The sequence below is a fragment of the Rousettus aegyptiacus genome, unplaced genomic scaffold (assembly GCF_014176215.1).
Source record: "Rousettus aegyptiacus isolate mRouAeg1 unplaced genomic scaffold, mRouAeg1.p scaffold_m13_p_14, whole genome shotgun sequence".
NCBI classification, from domain to species: domain Eukaryota; kingdom Metazoa; phylum Chordata; class Mammalia; order Chiroptera; family Pteropodidae; genus Rousettus; species Rousettus aegyptiacus.
Genome location: NW_023416289.1, coordinates 43681217 through 43699315, shown reverse-complemented (window position 1 = coordinate 43699315; position 18099 = coordinate 43681217). Strand labels below are relative to the sequence as shown.

The 18099-nt window shown below is 54.7% G+C and overlaps 1 protein-coding gene across 2 annotated transcripts in view; it reads left to right on the top strand.

The window, feature by feature from the left end:
- SYMPK (symplekin) overlaps window positions 1-18099 on the top strand; it is a 32467-nt gene that overhangs the window by 10836 nt on the left and 3532 nt on the right. For both annotated transcript variants that reach the window (XM_036232473.1, XM_036232474.1), the window contains exons 9-22: window positions 329-568; window positions 3373-3527; window positions 5483-5633; window positions 6744-6948; window positions 7353-7503; window positions 8376-8611; window positions 9597-9678; window positions 9897-10010; window positions 11010-11157; window positions 12064-12224; window positions 13597-13705; window positions 14016-14116; window positions 14619-14709; window positions 15782-15883. In XM_036232473.1, the coding sequence (XP_036088366.1) occupies window positions 329-568; window positions 3373-3527; window positions 5483-5633; window positions 6744-6948; window positions 7353-7503; window positions 8376-8611; window positions 9597-9678; window positions 9897-10010; window positions 11010-11157; window positions 12064-12224; window positions 13597-13705; window positions 14016-14116; window positions 14619-14709; window positions 15782-15883 (2046 nt within the window). The remainder of the gene's footprint in view (window positions 1-328; window positions 569-3372; window positions 3528-5482; window positions 5634-6743; window positions 6949-7352; window positions 7504-8375; window positions 8612-9596; window positions 9679-9896; window positions 10011-11009; window positions 11158-12063; window positions 12225-13596; window positions 13706-14015; window positions 14117-14618; window positions 14710-15781; window positions 15884-18099) is intronic.

Sequence of the window (18099 nt, the reverse complement as noted above, 5' to 3'; positions counted from 1 at the left end):
GTTGTAGGAATTCAGTTGGGACATTCCAGAGGCGAAGGTGGTGATTGTAGTCATGCTCAGGGGAGGGGAGCATATTGTAATTTCCAGATCAGAGATGGGGGGACATGAGACTTTATGTTTAATAAAAGAAAGGGGTGAGTTTTCTCTTTGCATTAAGGTTTGCTAATATGGAGAACACTCAAGGGTTTTCAGCAGAAGCTTTTATAAGAGAAAAGCCACACATGAGATCTGAAAGCGAAGAAGCTTTTCTCAGGGATACCTATAACCAGCTGGGCCTTGGGAAGTGAGACTAAGGCCTCCTGAGCTCTGTCCCTGTCTCTTTCCTCAGCCAACCTGCCCCCGACGCTGGCCAAATCTCAGGTAAGCAGTGTACGCAAGAACCTCAAGTTGCACCTGTTGAGTGTGCTGAAGCACCCAGCCTCCTTGGAGTTCCAGGCCCAGATCACCACGCTGCTGGTGGACCTAGGCACACCTCAGGCCGAGATCGCCCGCAACATGCCCAGCAGCAAGGATGCCCGCAAGCGGCCCCGCGACGACTCAGATTCCACACTCAAGAAGATGAAGCTAGGTGAGCCGGGGAGCCGCGTCAGGCCTGGCGGTGGGGGCGGCAGGGACTGATTGACAGTGTTTAATTATTTACATTAAGCTGCGAGCCTTTTTCATATACTATTATGCGTTACATTGTATAAATATTACATAATAAACGATAGCAAAATGAAATTATTAAAGTATAAATATTCTGTAAAGGATTATGAATTAAGTTATAAAGAAAGGAATTGAATGAAAATAGTCTCCATTTGATACCTCTCCCCATAATTAACCACTCCCCAAGTGTTTACACTTATGTTTTCTTTCAGAAATGCCTTGTGTATAGAGTCCTCCTTTCCTTCGTTTCGTGTATAAGTGGGTTTTCTTTCTGAAGTAATTACTTAATGGCTATGTCATCAATGGAGCCAACCATAGCATCCTTCCTTACTGCAAAAAAAAAAAAAAAGTTTTTTAATCACTCAAGTTTATTTCAAGAACATGTATGGGAGAATCGGCTTTTGCTTATTGTTTTTTTATTTTGAAAAAGAAGGAATTTGTTTCACCATAAGAAGTGAGACGGAGGTCCTCTTTTCCCTTGTGATTAAGCACACGAAGCAGTGTCCTGCATCTTAATTCGCTGAGTCATCGCCTTAGAGCTCTTTCTGTATCTGCACGTTGAAATCCACTGCGTCCTTTTACAAGTGGCACAGCAGTCTGTAGTGCACGTGGACCACTTTCACCAGCCCCCTGGAGATGACATTTCATTTGTGTCCATTTTTTTAAAGTATAAAGATTGCCGTAGTGTGACAGGCTCGCGTGCGTGTCCAGTCACAGTGGTGGGGCTTTTAAAGTTGTCTTTTGCCCACTAATTTCATGTTTCTGTTTCTTTAAACTTTATATATCTTGAAATAATTTTGAAAATGCAGACAAGTTATTTACAGGAAGAGTCCCGAAAACTGCCGGGTACCGGTCACGAGGCGGGGACCCCACGCTGCATGAGGTTGAAGAGCCCCAGGCAGCCGTGGGGTGGGACGCCCCTCTGTTCGGCTCTGTCTGCTCTTGCCTCCAGGTGGGACCCAGGCTCTGCACTTTTGGCAGGAATGCTACGGAAGTGGGGCCCCGACCTCTCTGTGGTGTCAGGAGGCCCATGATGTCAATTTGTCCCATTTTGGTGATGGGAACTTTGATTCCTTGGTTTCTCTAGTGTAAAGTACTCTTTTTCCCTGTATAAATGATAAGCTGAGGGAGGTGCTTGAAGCTACATAAAATACTGATTTCTCTTCAGACTTTCACCCAGTGAATAGTTTTAGTATCTGTTGATGATCGTTGCCTGCATCTATTATTGCTATAATGGTTATGAAAAGATTTCCTTCTACACTTATTACTAGGCATTGTGCTATAAGGATGAATTGTTTTTTTTTTTCCTCCTCCCTGTTTTATTATCAATGTGGACTTGCGGATTCTTATTCTCTGAGTTATCATCGTTTTGTTGCTCAGATTGCCTCGTATTGAGCTGACTTCTCTGTCCCATAAGTTTTTTTGAGCGTTTCTTATTTTCAACATAACAAAATGTTCTAGACTCATCTTAGACTTCCCTTACTTTACCTTGGAATCAGCCATTTCTCTGAGGAGCTCTGGTTTCTGTTAAGTAAGGAATAGTTTCAGAAATCAGATCTGAACTCTGGATGTGCCCACTGCTACTGTCTTGGTAGCCATTGCCAAACTTTTCCAAAAAATACTGCCTTGGGGTCTACACACCCCCTGCAGTGTGTGCATGTTGGTCACCGCACTTGTACCGGCCCTGAACGCTGTAAACGCTCTGAGTATAAATGCAATCTTAGTTTTATTTGCTTTTTTGCATGCGTTGGAATCAGGCTGAGCTCAGTTTTACATTGATTAGTCCTGTGCACTTCTGTGGAGTGCCCCTGTTGGGTGCTTCAACCTTCGTAACTGAATTACACATGCCCTTGATCAATGCAGAGTATCAGCTCTTTGTTACTGCATAATATTTCATCATGTTTTTGCCACAAACTATTTATATCATCATTCTATTGAACATTTTAGCTTTTCTCCTTTTATAACAACAGTTTCAAGGAACATAATTGTTCATAAAGCCTTTTCTCTAAGGTTTAAATTGTTGGGTTTTTTTTCCCTTGAAGTAGAGCGACCTTGTTGTATTCAACCCGCCTGTCACTGTTGGGGATTGTGTGCCATCTCTCTGCGCGGTCAGCGCTGCAGCGAATTCTCTGTGCACTTGATCTTAAATGTGGCTCTGCGTACGTTTTTAGGATGGATATCTAGAAGTGAAAGTTCTGTCAGAGAGGCATACATGTTTAAAAGTTTGGGCTATTATCAAATTTTCTTCCAAAAGGCAGGACCACTTTACATTTCCACAGTCCGTACCCTTACTAGCAACTGTCACTACCATCCTTTTTATTTTTATTTTTTTCAATCACATAGGCAGAAATGTTGTCTTATTAGGTAGTTTTTACATGTTCTTGAACCCAGCTGAGCACTATTTCAAGGATAGAAACTTTGAAACAGTAAAGCTCTGTGAAATTATTAGTTAACTTTTTGTCTTCTTGGAGCTTATTGTGATCAGGCAGGCTGGTACAAGTTATTGCCATTGCCCAGACAAGGAGAACTGAGGCCTGGAGAGGGGTGGGCCGTTCCCCAGGGTCATTGGCCCTCTGACGGCAGAGCCAGGCTTCGGTCCAGGTCTTCGTCCACTGCACTGCTCCTGTTCACTGAGGCTGCCTGGACACGGGGACACTGTGCTCCCCCTGAGCGGCAAGGACCTGCTGCCTCTCTAGAGCCAGCATCTTGTCTCCTCTTCTATCCCAGAGCCCAACCTGGGGGAAGACGACGAAGACAAAGACTTGGAGCCAGGCCCATCAGGGACGTCGAAGGCCTCAGCCCAGATCTCAGGCCAGTCAGACACGGACATCACAGCCGAGTTCCTCCAGCCTCTGCTGACACCTGATAACGTGGCCAATCTGGTAAGATCGGGTGGCGGCTGCTCCCCACCGAGCAGGGGGACAGGTCTCTCATCCTTCCCCTGTCCCCAGGCTACACTGCCAATCTCCTGTAGACGGCATCAGCCCCAGAGCACTTCTCTGTTCTCAGTATTAGGGGCTGTGGCCCTCTTGCCCTCTATGGACCTCTTCTCTGATCTTTACTCTTTCGAGGGTCACTTGTCACCTCTCCCAGCAGTCCCTCTTCAGGTGGTCTGAGCCCCCATTCAAACCCACACACTCTCGCCCTCTCCTCCCCTTCGAAGCCAGGGAGGGTCGCTACCTGGACAGCGAGCCCTGGGACCTGTGTGCGAGGTGGCGTCGGGTCCGCATTGGTGGGACGGGGTGGCTAGTGTTTTCCTCGGATTCTCAGAGAGCTACTACTGCACAGAGAGAACTGCTGGTTTGGGTCAATTCGGGGTGGGAGGGTCTCACATCAGCCCTCTGGCTGTAGCCCAGGCCTTTGTCAGGTGCTGCTGGAGAATGCCTCTTCCCTGGTCAGCAGCTGTCAGCCTCAGCCTCCCCGTCTCTCTGCCTAGAGGTTCCAAGGGGCTTAGAGGTTGGGCGAATGAGTGGAATTTTTGTCATGAGGGCGGCACAAGTTGTATCTAGGCCAGAGCTCTTTGGTGAGCTCCAGGCCTGGATATGCAGCCATCTCCTGCATCTTTCTCTTCTCGGGTGTTCCACAGGCTCCTCAGAATGAACATGTCACAAGTAAATGTGAAGTTTGTCCTCACAGCCCTCTATGGCCCGAGGCCCCTCCTGGTACTGCAGCCTTCCAGCTGCAAGCCAGAGACCCGGGGGTCGCGCTCCCTGCCATCCCCATGACCTTCACCTCTCCTCTTCCCTGGGGCCCGGCCTGCACTCTGCCTGTGGCAGCCAGACACAGCCTTCTAAATACAATTCAGGACACCCCCGCTCCGACCCCTGCCACGGCTCCCTGTTTTCTTCTAGATAAGACTTAAATCCAGCTTGCCTCAGGCCTGGTCTGATGTGGCTTTCATTAATCTACACCTCTTCTGTCCTCATCATACTCTGAGAAATTGTCCTTTTCGAATCATGGGCGTGAAGCTGTTCATAGGATGCTTATGATTTTATAATACCTACTATCTCTGTAGCAATGCACCCCTTTTTGTCCCTAATACTGTGTCCTTACTCTTTTTTTTTTTTTTGTCATTGCTCAATTTTGCCATAGATTTGCTTATTTGCAGTTACTTCAAAGAACTGGCCCTTAAGTTTTGTTAATATTTTTTGTAACTTTTTTTGTTTTATTTCTGTGCTTTTTCTTGCCTGCTAATTTCTTTGAATGTTTTTCCCCCAAAGTTTTAAGTTAAATGCTTGGTTATCTAAGTGTCATTTTGGTTGCATCCCACACATTTTGATCTGTAATTATCTTATTATTATTAGAGTATGCATTTAAACTTCCAAGCATGTAGAGGGTTTGAAATTATCTTTTGCCATCCATTCCTGATGGACATGGATGTGCTCTGTTAGAATACTAATTTTTGTATTTTAAGTCAATTTCTGGGCCATATTACACTCTTAACTCAACATCCTTCCACTATCTGGGCAGGGTCCCAGCTGCCTCTTAGCCTTCCACAATGCTGTTCCTAACCTGGAATACATAACCCCCTCCCACTGCAAGACCGCACCCTTTGCCAAACTGATTTCTTGCCCTCTCAGTTCTCAGCATAGGTGTCACTTGTGCAGAAAGCCAGAGCTGTCCCTGGCCCTCCTGATGTGTCTTATGGTCCCCTTTACTTCCCCGTCTCATGCACAGTGATGCATCATGACTCGTTTTCTCCCCAGGAGTCTGAGCTCCATGAGAGCAGGCCCAGGTCCGTCTTAGTCACTGCCATTCCCGGCATTGGCCTGGCATGGGGCCAGTGCTTGTCGGGTCAGTGAGTGAGGACAGGCTTCCCTTCCTGGACATCCCACAGGTTCTCATCAGCATGGTCTACCTGCCCGAGGTCATGCCTGCCTCCTTCCAAGCCATCTACACCCCAGTGGAGTCAGCGGGCACCGAAGCCCAGATCAAGCACCTGGCTCGGCTCATGGCCACACAGATGACGGCTGCAGGACTGGGGCCAGGTGAGTGTCAGTCACATGGAGCTGACCTGGATCAAAGGTTGGCGCTGCGCCTGGTGGGTTCTCCTTCCTGGAAGAGTGCCTCCTTGCGGTGGTGCCGATGAAGATCGTGTAGCATCACAGGTGTCAGTAGCTACGGGTCCCGTGGATCTGTTGAGCACTCAGTACTTCAGGCCCTGGGCTTTGAAATCCAATGCAGCTGGGTTTGAGGTCTGGTTGAACCAGAGTGCCCCACCACTCAGTAGCCGTGTGACTTTGGTCAAGTTTCTTAACTTCTCTGAACCTCAGGAGTTTTCCATTTTAACAGTATTATTGAGGTACGTGTTATTACAGTGAAACACAACTTTTAAGCATACACCTTAGTGAAATTTCACAAAGTAAACACACCCAAATGAAGGTATAGTATGAAAAGATATATTTCTATCTCTCTAGAAAGTTCCTTCTTGCTTGCTTCCAGTCAATACTCACGTATCCCACTTCCAGAGACTATCACTGTTTTGGTTTCTATCTCTGTAGATTAGTTTTTCGTAGTCTTGAACTTCATGTAAATGGGACCACAGAGTCAAGCTTCTTTTACTCAGCGGTTTTAGAAATTCATCCATGTTGTCATGTGAACCAGGAGTTTATTTTCCCTTGCTCAGTCGTGTTCCCTTATGTGAAGAGGCGTCATATGTTTATTCACACTTCCGTTGATGGCCTGTGGGTTGGTTCCAGTTTGGGTCCGTCGTGAATAAAGCTACTGTGAACCTTTGTGTACAAGTGTTTTGATGCACACGTACCCTCATTTTTCTCCAGTATGTGCTCACAGTGGAATTGTTGGGTTACGGTTAGGGCGTGTCCAGTGCTGTTCAAAACTGCTCATCAGCTTTGCAAAGTGGCTGTTCCATTTGATACTCCCACCAGCAGTGAATGGCATTTCTAGTTTGAGCCTCAGTTGTTGAACTGCAAAGTGGGTGTAAAAAGCCCACGTTGCAGAAAGGCGTTTACAGATTTAAATGATTTAAATGGCTTTTGCATGTATGAGGCTTACAATGGAGCCTGCCGCACAGGAAACCCGTGGGTGTGAGCAGGTGGGTCCGACATACCTAGAGCCATTTGCCATCTCCCTCGCAGGTGTGGAGCAGACCAAACACTGCAAGGAGGAGCCTAAGGAGGAGAAAGTGGTGAAGCCCGAGAGTGTCTTAATCAAGCGACGCCTGTCAGCGCAGGGCCAGGCCATCTCGGTGGTGGGCTCGCTGAGCTCCATGTCCACTCTGGAGGAGGAGGCACCCCAGGCCAAGAGGAGGCCAGAGCCCATCATCCCTGTCACACAGCCCCGGTGAGCCCCTCGCAGGGGCTGGCACCAGCCTGGGGGCCTGCCCCTGCACGCTCTCTGTTCCCCTCTTGCTCTTCCTTGAATAGCCATCCAGGTCCCCGCTTGAAGGCCTTTGCCCTTCTTGTCCTCTCTGCCTAGCATTTGTGCATCTTGTCCCGTGCTTCACCCAGGTCTCCTCTACACACCCATTACGTCCTCATAGATGCCTCCTCTGAGAACCCTTTACAGAAACAAATGGCATCTTTTTCTTGCTCATCACCCCATGCCCTGCATGCCTCAGAGTCACAGGGGAGTTAGAGAGGCAGTGCGAGGGGTGCCTCTCTCTGGTCTGGAGAGTCACCAAGTGGACCTGGGCTCCAGAAAGGATGCTTTGAGTCACTGTGTCCCTTGCCTGTGTCTCCATGTAGGCTGGCAGGTGCTGGTGGGCGCAAGAAAATCTTCCGTCTTAGCGACGTACTGAAGCCCCTGACCGACGCCCAGGTCGAGGCCATGAAGCTGGGAGCTGTGAAGCGGATCCTGCGGGCTGAGAAGGCAGTGGCCTACAGCGGGGCGGCCCAGGTGCGCCCCACCCCACCAGCCTCTCCTGGTCCCTCTCCCCAAGAGCCCAGCTCATAGCAAAGAGCCGGCCCTGGGGTCAGAACCCCCAGGCACTAGTTCCCAGCTCTGTGGCTCACCAGCTAGCCGCAGGGCCTCGAGCCAACCACTGCTCCAAGCCTCACTCTGTTCTCTCATTAAACTGAGGCAATCGCAGCTCCATGCAGGTGACAAGGAGGAAGAAATGCGTGGACATGCATGTGCCCCTAACTCAGGGCCAGCTGCAGGAACAGACCCGCAATTGGAGGCAGCCATTGTATTCTTTTTTCTTTGCAGTTGATATTTTTATTTTTATCATTTAGACTCAGACATACCTGGTTTAAATACTGATTCTGCCACTTGCTAGCATTGTAACTTCAGTCAAGTAACGTTTTCCCCAATTTTTGAAGTTTGTTTTTAATTCACTAAGTAGTACATGAACATACTTTGTTAAAAAATATTTCCCGCTGTAGGCGTAAAAAATAAGGGATTGTAAGGTGACAAGGTCTTTGCAATCTGAGGTCAACCAAGGTTGTCTCACCTAAAAAAAAAAAATATTTCCCGGCCACAGAGGCCCCTGCATCCCTGCCCACTCCCTAGAGGTGACCAATACATATATTAAGGAAATCCTTCAAGATAGAGCTCATAGATTTATTCTATGATTATCGATTGTTTTTTCCTCCCTTTTCATTTTTTTCCCATATAAATGGGGCCTGTTGGGCATAAGATTGCTTTCCTCACTAACACCGAATCTGCACTGGGGTTCTTTGAGCCTAGTTGGGCAGAGTTCCGAGACAACGATCGTGAGGTGCCCGGGATTGCCTGTCCCCACACTGAGACACTCACTCTCCTGTCAGGTGCGCGTAAAGATTCTGGCCAGCCTGGTGACGCAGTTTGACTCCGGCCTGAAGGCCGAGGTCCTGTCCTTCATCCTGGAGGACGTGCGGGCCCGCCTGGACCTGGCCTTCGCCTGGCTCTACCAGGAGTACAATGCCTACCTGGCGGCTGGCGCCTCGGGCACCCTGGACAAGTACGAAGACTGCCTCATCCGCCTGCTCTCCGGCCTGCAGGAAAAGCCAGACCAGAAGGATGGGTGAGGGGGACGGCCCTGCACGCTCCTGTCCCCACGGGTCCCTCTCCTGTCCTTTTTTTCCTTGTTTCTGACCACATCCCTCTTCCTCACCACCCAAGTCAGTCCCCAGTGTGGTCACCCTAAGTCTCCCTTCCCCCACTTCGGGCTGGAGGCCCGCGGCCTCTGTGTCACACAGCCTGCACGCGACTTCGACTCTGCTCTCTGACCTGCGTCACTTAGAGCCTCCGTTTTCTAATCTGTGGCTAACAGTGCCTTCCGCTGGTTTCGGATATGGACTTCTCTCCATCTCCGTCTTTTGCCTGAATCATTCTGTACCTTCCTCTTGGTTCTTGACCTTCAGCTTAGCTTTTCTCCACATAGCAGCCCAGGTAGCGGTTTAAACCCTGTCTTGTTACTTCTGCACCGAAAACCTTCCGTGGTTCTCCAGTGCTCTTGAGATCAGATGCAGCCTCCTCACCATGTCCTCTGAGACCCTGTGGAACCCAGTTGCCGCCAGCCTCTTTAGCCCTCTTTTTGCCCGTCTGCTCCTCTCCGCCCCCAGACTGTAGCCTCAGTGGCCTCCTGTCTTCTGTCCTCGCAAACGCTAAGCTCAGGGCCTGCCACCTGGCATTTTACCCGGAATGCGCTTCCCCCCACCACGTGGCCGGCTCCTTCCCATCCACCAGCATGAACTCAAATGTTCTCTCGTTTGTGTGACCACCACATCTAAAATAGCAAGACCCTTTCCCACCCCACTCTGCCCTCCGTTGCTGTGTTAAATGAGTAAAGGTAGGGGTGCCCGGCTGACAGGGGAGAAGCAGTTTCAGAGAGATGGCGTCTGTGCCCGTGTCCCCCAGCGGGCGGCTCTGCTCCGTCCAGCCTCTGTGACTGGGCGTTGAGTGCTGTCTGGGTGGGAGGGTCCTGTCAGCTCTGTGCTCTGCGATTTCGCAGGCCCGTGAGCCCGTGGCCACTCAGCAGCCTTTCCCTGTCCCTCCCCCTCTGACAGGATCTTCACCAAGGTGGTGCTGGAGGCGCCACTGATCACCGAGAGCGCACTGGAGGTCATCCGCAAGTACTGCGAGGATGAGGTGAGGGCAGGCGGGTGGCAGAGCTCCCTCTGTCCCCAGCATCGTGGTGCAGGCAAAGCCTGTGGCGGGGGTGGCCCTGTGGTGGGTCCAAGGGGCACAGAGCCTGGACCTTGTGGACGGGGTTCTGTGGGGGCAGTAGCCAATGCGAGCAAAGCCAGGGTGCCATCCCAGCGGCCCACTGCAGTGGGTTAAGCTCAGGTCCCCTCCTCCTGCCACAGAGTCGCACCTACCTAGGCATGTCCACTCTTCGAGACCTGATCTTCAAGCGCCCGTCCCGCCAGTTCCAGTACCTGCACGTCCTGCTAGACCTCAGCTCGCACGAGAAGGACAAGGTGACTCCCCACCATCCTGCTGTGCTGTGCTGGGCCATGTTCAGCCCCTCCCCTGTCTCAAGTCACCAGCCCAGCCTGTCCCACGTTCCCTTGGGAGCTTGCCTTCCTGCAGCAGTTTCGGGTAGTGGTTGCTTTTCAAATTATGATGTCACGAAGCTGCTTAGGCCATGCACGCACGTACACACCTTCCCAGGGAGGGCGGTCCCTTTCCCTTCTCCCACCCATGGCGGTGAGCCCTGCTTAAGGCCCGGGGCTGTGCGGGGACTTGGGGGGCGCTGACCAGGAGAGGAGCAGCGTGGCCAGTGGAGCGGCGCTCATGCTGTGAGCCCTGGGGAGGGCCCGAGCTATCCAATGGCAGGTGGGCAGGGGAAGTGGCTGCGGTGGGCTTCCAGAGGAGGAGGCGTGGGCCAGAGCCTGAAACATGCGTAGATAGGGTGCTCGGGCAGAGCAGCAACACGTGTGCCTGCGTGGGGCGACCTTCCCTGACCGTCCCTGCTCCAGCCTTCCCCAGCTCCCGTCTCAGCGTGGTGTGTTCCGCAGACCCCACCATGTACTCGAGCGCTGCCCTGTGGTGCTGTTGGGGACAGTGCAGTGCCCAGGACCAGCCCCTGTCTTCATGGTTCCCAGCAGGGATTGTCTGAGTGAACCCGCACATAGCTAGCACAGGCATTCCAGGCAGTGGGAACCTTTTGTGCCAAGAAGTCTCAAAGCCAGGGAGAGCGCTATCGCTTCTGAGAAAGTGAAGCTCACTCCAGTCGGAGCGTAGCGAGCAGGGCAAGAGCTGGTGCGAGGGGGTGCGGAGCAGATAGGCGGGGAGGTGATGCGGGGCCCCGAGCTGGGCCAAGGAACCCCGCCCAGGCTGGCGACCAGCCTGGGTGCAGGTGACTCAGCCAGCCCGGCCATTCTCAAGCCTGCGCTTGTTCACGTGGGTGCTGTCAAGCTCAGAGTGGCTGCGCCCGCCCGGCCCCACCACCACCATCTTGCCACCACTCTCCTCAGGTGCGTTCCCAGGCCCTGCTGTTCATCAAGCGTATGTACGAGAAGGAGCAGCTGCGGGAATACGTGGAGAAATTTGCCCTCAACTACCTGCAGCTCTTGGTCCACCCCAACCCACCGTCGGTGCTGTTTGGAGCCGACAAGGACACAGGTGTGGGGACCTGCCGTGGCCCAGGCTAAGGGCAGACCCTGGGAGCAGAGCTGGACGAAAGCCGAGCGAGTCCGCCCGGCCTGCTAGGGCAGCCTGCAGCCAGGCGGTAGCAACTGGAACCAGGGGCCTGCAGGAGCCCAGAGGGGCACCTGGCCCAGCCTCGGGGGTCAGGGAAAGCGCCCTGGAGGAGGGGACAGTTGGGCTGAGCTGGAGAACAAGGGGAGCCGGCCTGTGGTGGAGCTCCAGGAAGGGCCAGGCAGGACCGTTGCGGGCCTGTTCCCTCCGCAGAGCCCTGGTCCCCCAGAATTACATATGGGGAGATCTGGGCCCCAAGAGAAGGGACCATTAAATTGGAAGTTGGGGCTATGGAAGGACTCACTGCCATCTAGCAGCTCAGGCACAACCTGGGTGCTGGAGGTGCTTCCCCGTGAGCCCCAGAGGGTGGGGAGGCACCAAAGAAGAGTTGGGCAGCAGCACCATAGGCAAGGGAGCCACACGTGCACAGGCTCTGAGGGGGATCCTAGGAGGACTCAGGGTGTCATCAGCTCACAGAGCCCAAGGGTAAGGGCTCCCCAGATGGGGCCTGGTAGGTGGAGCACGGTGAGGAGCTGGGGGTTTATCCTGAAGGCACAGGGCAGCCATGGGAGCGCTGAGCCTGAGAAAAGGCCCCTCTGGCTGCTCTGTGGGATTGTGGTCAGAGGTGCGGTGGGAACTCAGTGCTGAGGCTTGTAAAGGGGAGCAGTCCTGGTCCCACCCCACTTTCCTGACTGGCTTCCTGCCCTGGGACAGTTTGCTTCCGGGCTCAGCTCCCTTCTATGTCTACCTTCCAAGAAAGGACACGCTGGGGATAAGAGGGAGTTGGGAGGGGGAGGGAACCAGCCTGATCCCCACACCCTGCCCTGTCAGAGGTGGCAGCGCCCTGGACCGAGGAGACAGTAAAGCAGTGCCTGTACCTCTACCTGGCCCTCCTGCCGCAGAACCACAAGCTGATCCACGAGCTGGCGGCCGTGTACACTGAGGCCATCGCTGACATCAAGCGGACGGTGCTGCGGGTCATCGAGCAGCCGGTGAGGCCCCTGAGCCCCAACCCCAGCCCCTCCCCTGGCATCTCCACTGTGACGAGCTGAGCCCTAAGGCTCGTCACCCGGGCCAAGTGGCCCTGTAGCCTGTGGGTGGCCTGCACATGCACCCATCTGCTCATGAGAGCACAGGGTGGCCCCGCAGTTAAGAGCTTGGAGTTGACAGACCTGGGTTCACTTTCCGCCTCTCACTTTCTCACTGCGTGAACTTACACCCCCTTCCATAAAAATGGGGGGATAATTCAGTCCCCCAAGCTTGTCGTAGGGATCCTGCACAAGTATCTGTATCACTGGTGTTGTTTCTGAGCTGGGTTTCTCCTACCTGGCTGACGGGAACCTCGAGCCACAGTGTCACCCGCCAGAGAAGCAACTCAGTTGCAGACTGGCGCCTGAAACCTGGAACGTCTGTGCTGCCAATTCGCAGCTGGATTTGAAACGGCTTTCTTATATCTCTGCCTGTGACTTTTTTTTATTATGAAACATTTCCACATAATCAAAAAGAGAGAGTATGGTGTGTTATTTCCCACATACCTGCCACCGGCTCAGCCATGTCCTTCCCTGTAACACGGGGCTGACGGGCTCATGGTGAGGAAGCAGAGTCTTCTCCCCATCTTCACCGTGAGCTCACAATGTGGGCTCCTCGGGGTCAGACTTGTCAGTTCCACTCATGATTTGGAGTGTTTATTGGGCAGAGGAAAGCGACCCCTCGAAGCCTGGCGCTTGTCCCCTGTGCTAGGTGCTCACGGTGGTAGGCTGCAGAAGCAGCCGCAGGCCAGGCTCTGACCTGAGCAGGTGGCCAAGCTGGGCCTCGGCAGTCATGGGAGGCGGTGGGCAGCTTTCACCGATGCCTTTGGAAGCCAGAAAAATCTTCGAGGAATTGAAAGACAGGTCGGGCATTAAAGATCAGGTTAGGTCAGAGATGACAGAAAAGGCACGGCCTGCCACGCAGGAGGCCAACACTGACAAAGTCCTGGGAGCTGCGGTCAATCTGTCCCTCTGAGACTGAGTAGGAGAGACAGGACACTTCCCCAGATTTCCCCTCAGTGGAGTTGACATGTGACATGATATTAGTTTTAGGTAGACAACATAAATGAATTGATAACGTATACATTTTGAAATAATTACAGTAAATAAGTTTAAGATCCATCACCTCACATAATTAGAATTTCTTTTTCTAGTGGTGAGAACTTTTAAGATCCACTCTCTGTCACCAGTTTTTATCCCGAAGTCCCAGCATCCCCACAGCCGTCCTGCCTTTGACACTTGGGCATCCCTGAGTGCCCAGCCTCCCCCTGTCCTCCCCTCTTTGCCCAGCCCCTTCCCTGGGCCTTCCGCATCACCCTTCTCTCTCTACCTCTAGATCCGAGGAATGGGCATGAACTCACCGGAGCTGCTGCTCCTGGTGGAAAACTGCCCCAAGGGAGCAGAGACGCTGGTCACGAGATGTCTGCACAGCCTCACAGATAAAGGTGGCCCCTGGCCCCCACCTCTCATTCTTTTCCTTCTCCTCTTCCCCTTCCCAGAATCTCGGGATCAGAGCTGCTGGGTTCTCAGATGGTTGGGCCTCTTGTGGGTCTCTCTTCATCCTGGGGCCTCAGTTTCCCTTTTTGGAACAGTATATGGCTAAGTGAACTTGAGACGTAGGGCCAAGGTTTCCTACTCTGAAATGGAGGTGTCCACCCCTTCCCTTCCCTCCCACCTACCACCACCTCTCCCCCCTCTTGGTGCCCACCCTGATCCCACTGCCACCAACACCGGTGCCCCTTCCCCTGCCTGCAGTCCCGCCCTCCCCAGAGCTAGTGAAGCGCGTCCGGGATCTCTACCACAAGCGTCTGCCAGACGTCCGCTTCCTCATCCCTGTGCTCAATGGGCTGGAGAAGGTATGGAACTGGGTGCCCGGATGTCCCCACTGACGAGGGCATGGCAGGGCGGGGACAAGGAGGCCGCAAACACCCAGGTAGCCATGTCAGATGCTCTGTGAGCACATTCTGGAGCTTGTCAGATCAGGGGTCACTTTCCAGTCATTTTTGTCCTGTGACCTTAAACAAGCCATTCCCTTCTCGGCCTCGGTTTCCTTCTCAGTCAAGTGAGGATCACAGTGATCCCCTGCCACCCCATCGCCTTGGGCGAGCTTCCGTCGTTTGTGTGGAGAGGGGTCAATGATACTTCCTTTTCCGGGGGAATCAGCGAATTGGCCCAGGGAAGGAGTGACACAAAAGGCGTGATGAGGCTGGGGCTGAGCCAGGCTCGGAGAGCAGGGGAGAGAGCCCAGTGCCAAGGGACCGGGGCGTGGGAGGAGGAAAGCACCGGACGGGGCCCTGGGGCGGCTTGTCTCAGGAGAAGGGGCACATCTGGCCTGCCCTCCCTGCCCTTCCCACGTAGAAAGAGGTGATCCAGGCCCTGCCGAAACTCATCAAGCTCAACCCCATCGTGGTGAAGGAGGTCTTCAACCGCCTGCTGGGCACGCAGCACGGTAGGTGACACATGCCCCCAGCAGCGCCACCCAGCCTGGCCTTGTTTTCCTCCCTGTGGCTCCTTGCGCCCCAGCCCCCAGGAGGCCCTACTTAAGGTGCTTGGGCAGGAGGAGAGGGTCCCACGGGTGACGTATGGAATGCTGGGGGAGGCCGTGATGCCACCTTTAGGGAGAAAGGGACTCATCCTGCTCGCCGGGGCTACCATCCAGATTTGGCGATGCCTGGACATGTTCCAAAGCTCCCAGGCCTCTCTCCTGTGACATCTGCATGTTTTCATCCATGGCGGGGACAAAATTGTGGACCTGGGTTCTGACTCCATCATAGTGTCGCCCCTTCTGGGATCCAACTAGTTGCAGTGTCCTCCGGGCATGAGCTCCGCTCCTGCCCCTTCTCAGCTCCTGCGGGCGATGGGCATTCTGTTTGACATGGTCAGAGCGAAGCAAACTAAAACTTTCACTGTGGGCATAGCATAGATTCCTCAGCCCTCAGCCTAGGAGCTGGAGCTAGGCCGGGAGTTGGAGGCTGTTCCACACAGCCTGGTCACGTAAAGCATACAGCCGTGTCTGGGACCCTCAAAACGGCACCTGCAGCCTTCAGTTCGAGCACAGTGACAAGGCCGTTGCCTGGGCAGCCAGGGTCAGGTGTGTCCATGCTGCGGACCACACGCGCTCCTCCCGGCCCCTCCTTCACGGCTGCAGCACAGCCCACTGTGGAGGAAGCAGCCAGACGACACTCGTGCCACCGCCCTCCCCCTGCCCCCCCGCCATGGTCAATGGTCAGGCCCAGCTGGGAGAGGACAGTGGGAGCAAGTCCTAAATGGGAGGGGGGCTTCCAGAGGGGGCAGCGCCCCAGCCGCTGCCCCGCCCCACCCCTCCTTGCTGCTCAGGCTCTTCTCTGCCCTGTTCCAGTTCCAGCCTCTGGCCTCTCCCCCTCCATGCCCCACCCCCGTCCTGTCCCGTTGAAGCAGAGGGCACCCCGTCGTCACTGCTCCCTCAGTCTTGGGACTCAGACCGTCTCCTCACGTGGGCGTCCGTGCTGTCTCCTCCCCCACTCTCCTTTCCCCCACTGCAGGTGAAGGGAACTCAGCCTTGTCCCCCCTGAACCCTGGAGAGCTTCTTATTGCGTTACACAACATCGACTCGGTGAAGTGCGACATGAAGTCCATCATCAAAGGTGAGGCGGTCCTCCGACCCCCCTTCAGCGGCCTGGTCTCCGCGGCGGGGAAGAACCTCAGGCACCCACACACCCCTGCTGGCGTCTGCCGAGTCAGAGATTATGCCCCCTTAGCCCCTGTCAGAGCTGGGGCGCCCTCCCTTGCTTCTTTCCCTCTTTCCCTCCCCCTTTCCGTCTGTCCTTCCTCCCTCCACCTCAGGAACCGATGCACCTGCTATGCACTGGCACAGAGTTGCCCCCAGGAAGGTTGGGAAGCCCCTCCCTCCCCAGCCGCAGCCCGAGGAGCGAAGGAAGCAGAGCCCAGGGCCTAGCGTGTGTCTGGTCAGGAGGGGGCAGTGGCACCGCTGGCAAAGCAGAGGGCGGGCACCGGGGCCGAGGTGGCCCAGGAGTAGAAGCTGAGTCCAGTCCGGGCTCGAGTTGTGGCAGGAGAGCTTGTTGGGGGTGGGGGTTGTGACAAACTGGCAGGAGAGTTTTGGGGGCGGGTGACAGACTGGCAGGAGAGCGTGGGTGGGGTGACAGACTGCCAGGCTCTCCGCAGTCATTGGTTGCACGGTGGATGCTGTCCCTGAGCCCGTGCTCTGAGCCAGGCCTTCCTCAGTGCCCCGCAGGCCGGCCTGCTGAGCCGCAGCTCCCGTTCATTGCCTGGTAAGTATGCCGCCCTCCATGTAGACAAGGACATGGAGCTTCCAGAGAGGTAGCTTGCTCGGGCCACACGGAACCTAAGTGGCGTAGACCCCAGTGGGAGTCCTGGCTCTGCGGGTTCCGCCTCTCCCCGGAGGACCGCTCCCTCGGCCTCTCGCACCCTACTCCCTCTGCGAAGGAGGTTTCCGGGCCAGAAGCCATGCTGTCCCTTGGGTGCGGACGCCCTCACTGTCACATGCTCTACTCAGAAGACACTGTCCTCTGATCCTCATCTCTCCTCTAAGAGCGGGGTGCAGGTTCGCAGGCTTCTTTAGTGACATATGCCCTAGGCTTCCCCAGCATGTTCTCTCAGAAACTTAGGTCAGGAGAGGAACTTAGGAAAACGTGAGCCCACGCTGCGCATGAGGAGGAGCAGGCTTCTAGCAGAGCAGCGGCAGGCGGGCAGGGTGGGGAAGCCGCATCCGGGAGTGGGCTTCTTACCTTACGCTCCTGGCCCCCTTGATCTCGGGAGCATCATGGGCTTGTCCCCAGTGATGGCACACTGCCACGGTGTGTACAGTTGGCGGATGCGCATGCCCGCCACCCGACTGGATCCATTCACGGGCCCAGGTTTAGGCTCTGCTCTTACGTGGGGAAACTGAAGTCCAGGGAGAGGAGGGAGCCTTGCCACAGGTCACACAGGCAGCCAGGAGCCGGGCCCCCGGAGATGTTGGCAAGGCCCGGCCTGGCCATGGGAACCGCATCTGCTTCTTCCTGCAAAGCCCAGGTCCCCACACGGCCTCCAGCGGCTGCGCCCTCAGCAGCCATCGCTGGTCTCCCAGCTGGTCCCCCAACACCCAGGCTAGCTGCTCCCAGGACACATCCCTCTGCTCAGGCACCAGTGCTGCCTGGTCACACTAGTGACTCCCCTTGACTGAGCTCCGGAGCCCAAGTCCGGTCCTGTTTTGTGCACTGTTGGAGTGTGCGGTGCCCAATGGCATCATCTGTCCACTCCCACCTTAGGCCAGCTTCTTCCTCTGGTGAGTTTCTCTGTGACTAGACCTGCTCTCAGTGGTCTATTCCAGCAGTTTCGTCACCAAGCATGTCTGCGCAGTCCTGCGCCGGGCCTGCCTTCCTGAGGCTCAGTAACAACCTGGAGTGAGCTGGGCTGGGACAGGGGAGCCCAGAGGGGACACCTCAGCTGAGATCGTAGATGGTGAGGGGGGAAGTAGCAGGGGAGCAGATGATGGCAGAGAAGGAAGAGCAGTGGCAAAGGCCTAGAGAGACGCTTGCATGGCCTGTAGCCCTTGGGGAAACCATGCCACAGCGGTCGTTTGGACTTGGTCTCGAGGGCCTCTGGGAGGTGCAGGGTCAGGGCGAGCTTTTACAAGACCCCTCAGCTGCATGGGGGAGGCCCAGGAGGAAGCTGGGCAGAGCTGAGGGGGTAAGGGAGTTACTCTGCGGGCTGTAGCAGTAGGCAGGAGCCAGCGACTACCCGACTACCTGGAAGTGAGAAGGAGGTGCTTCCTCGGGTTCTAGCAGGTCCTCTCTGGCACTTTCTTCACCTTCTACACGCTCCTCTGCCCCTTTGGCCT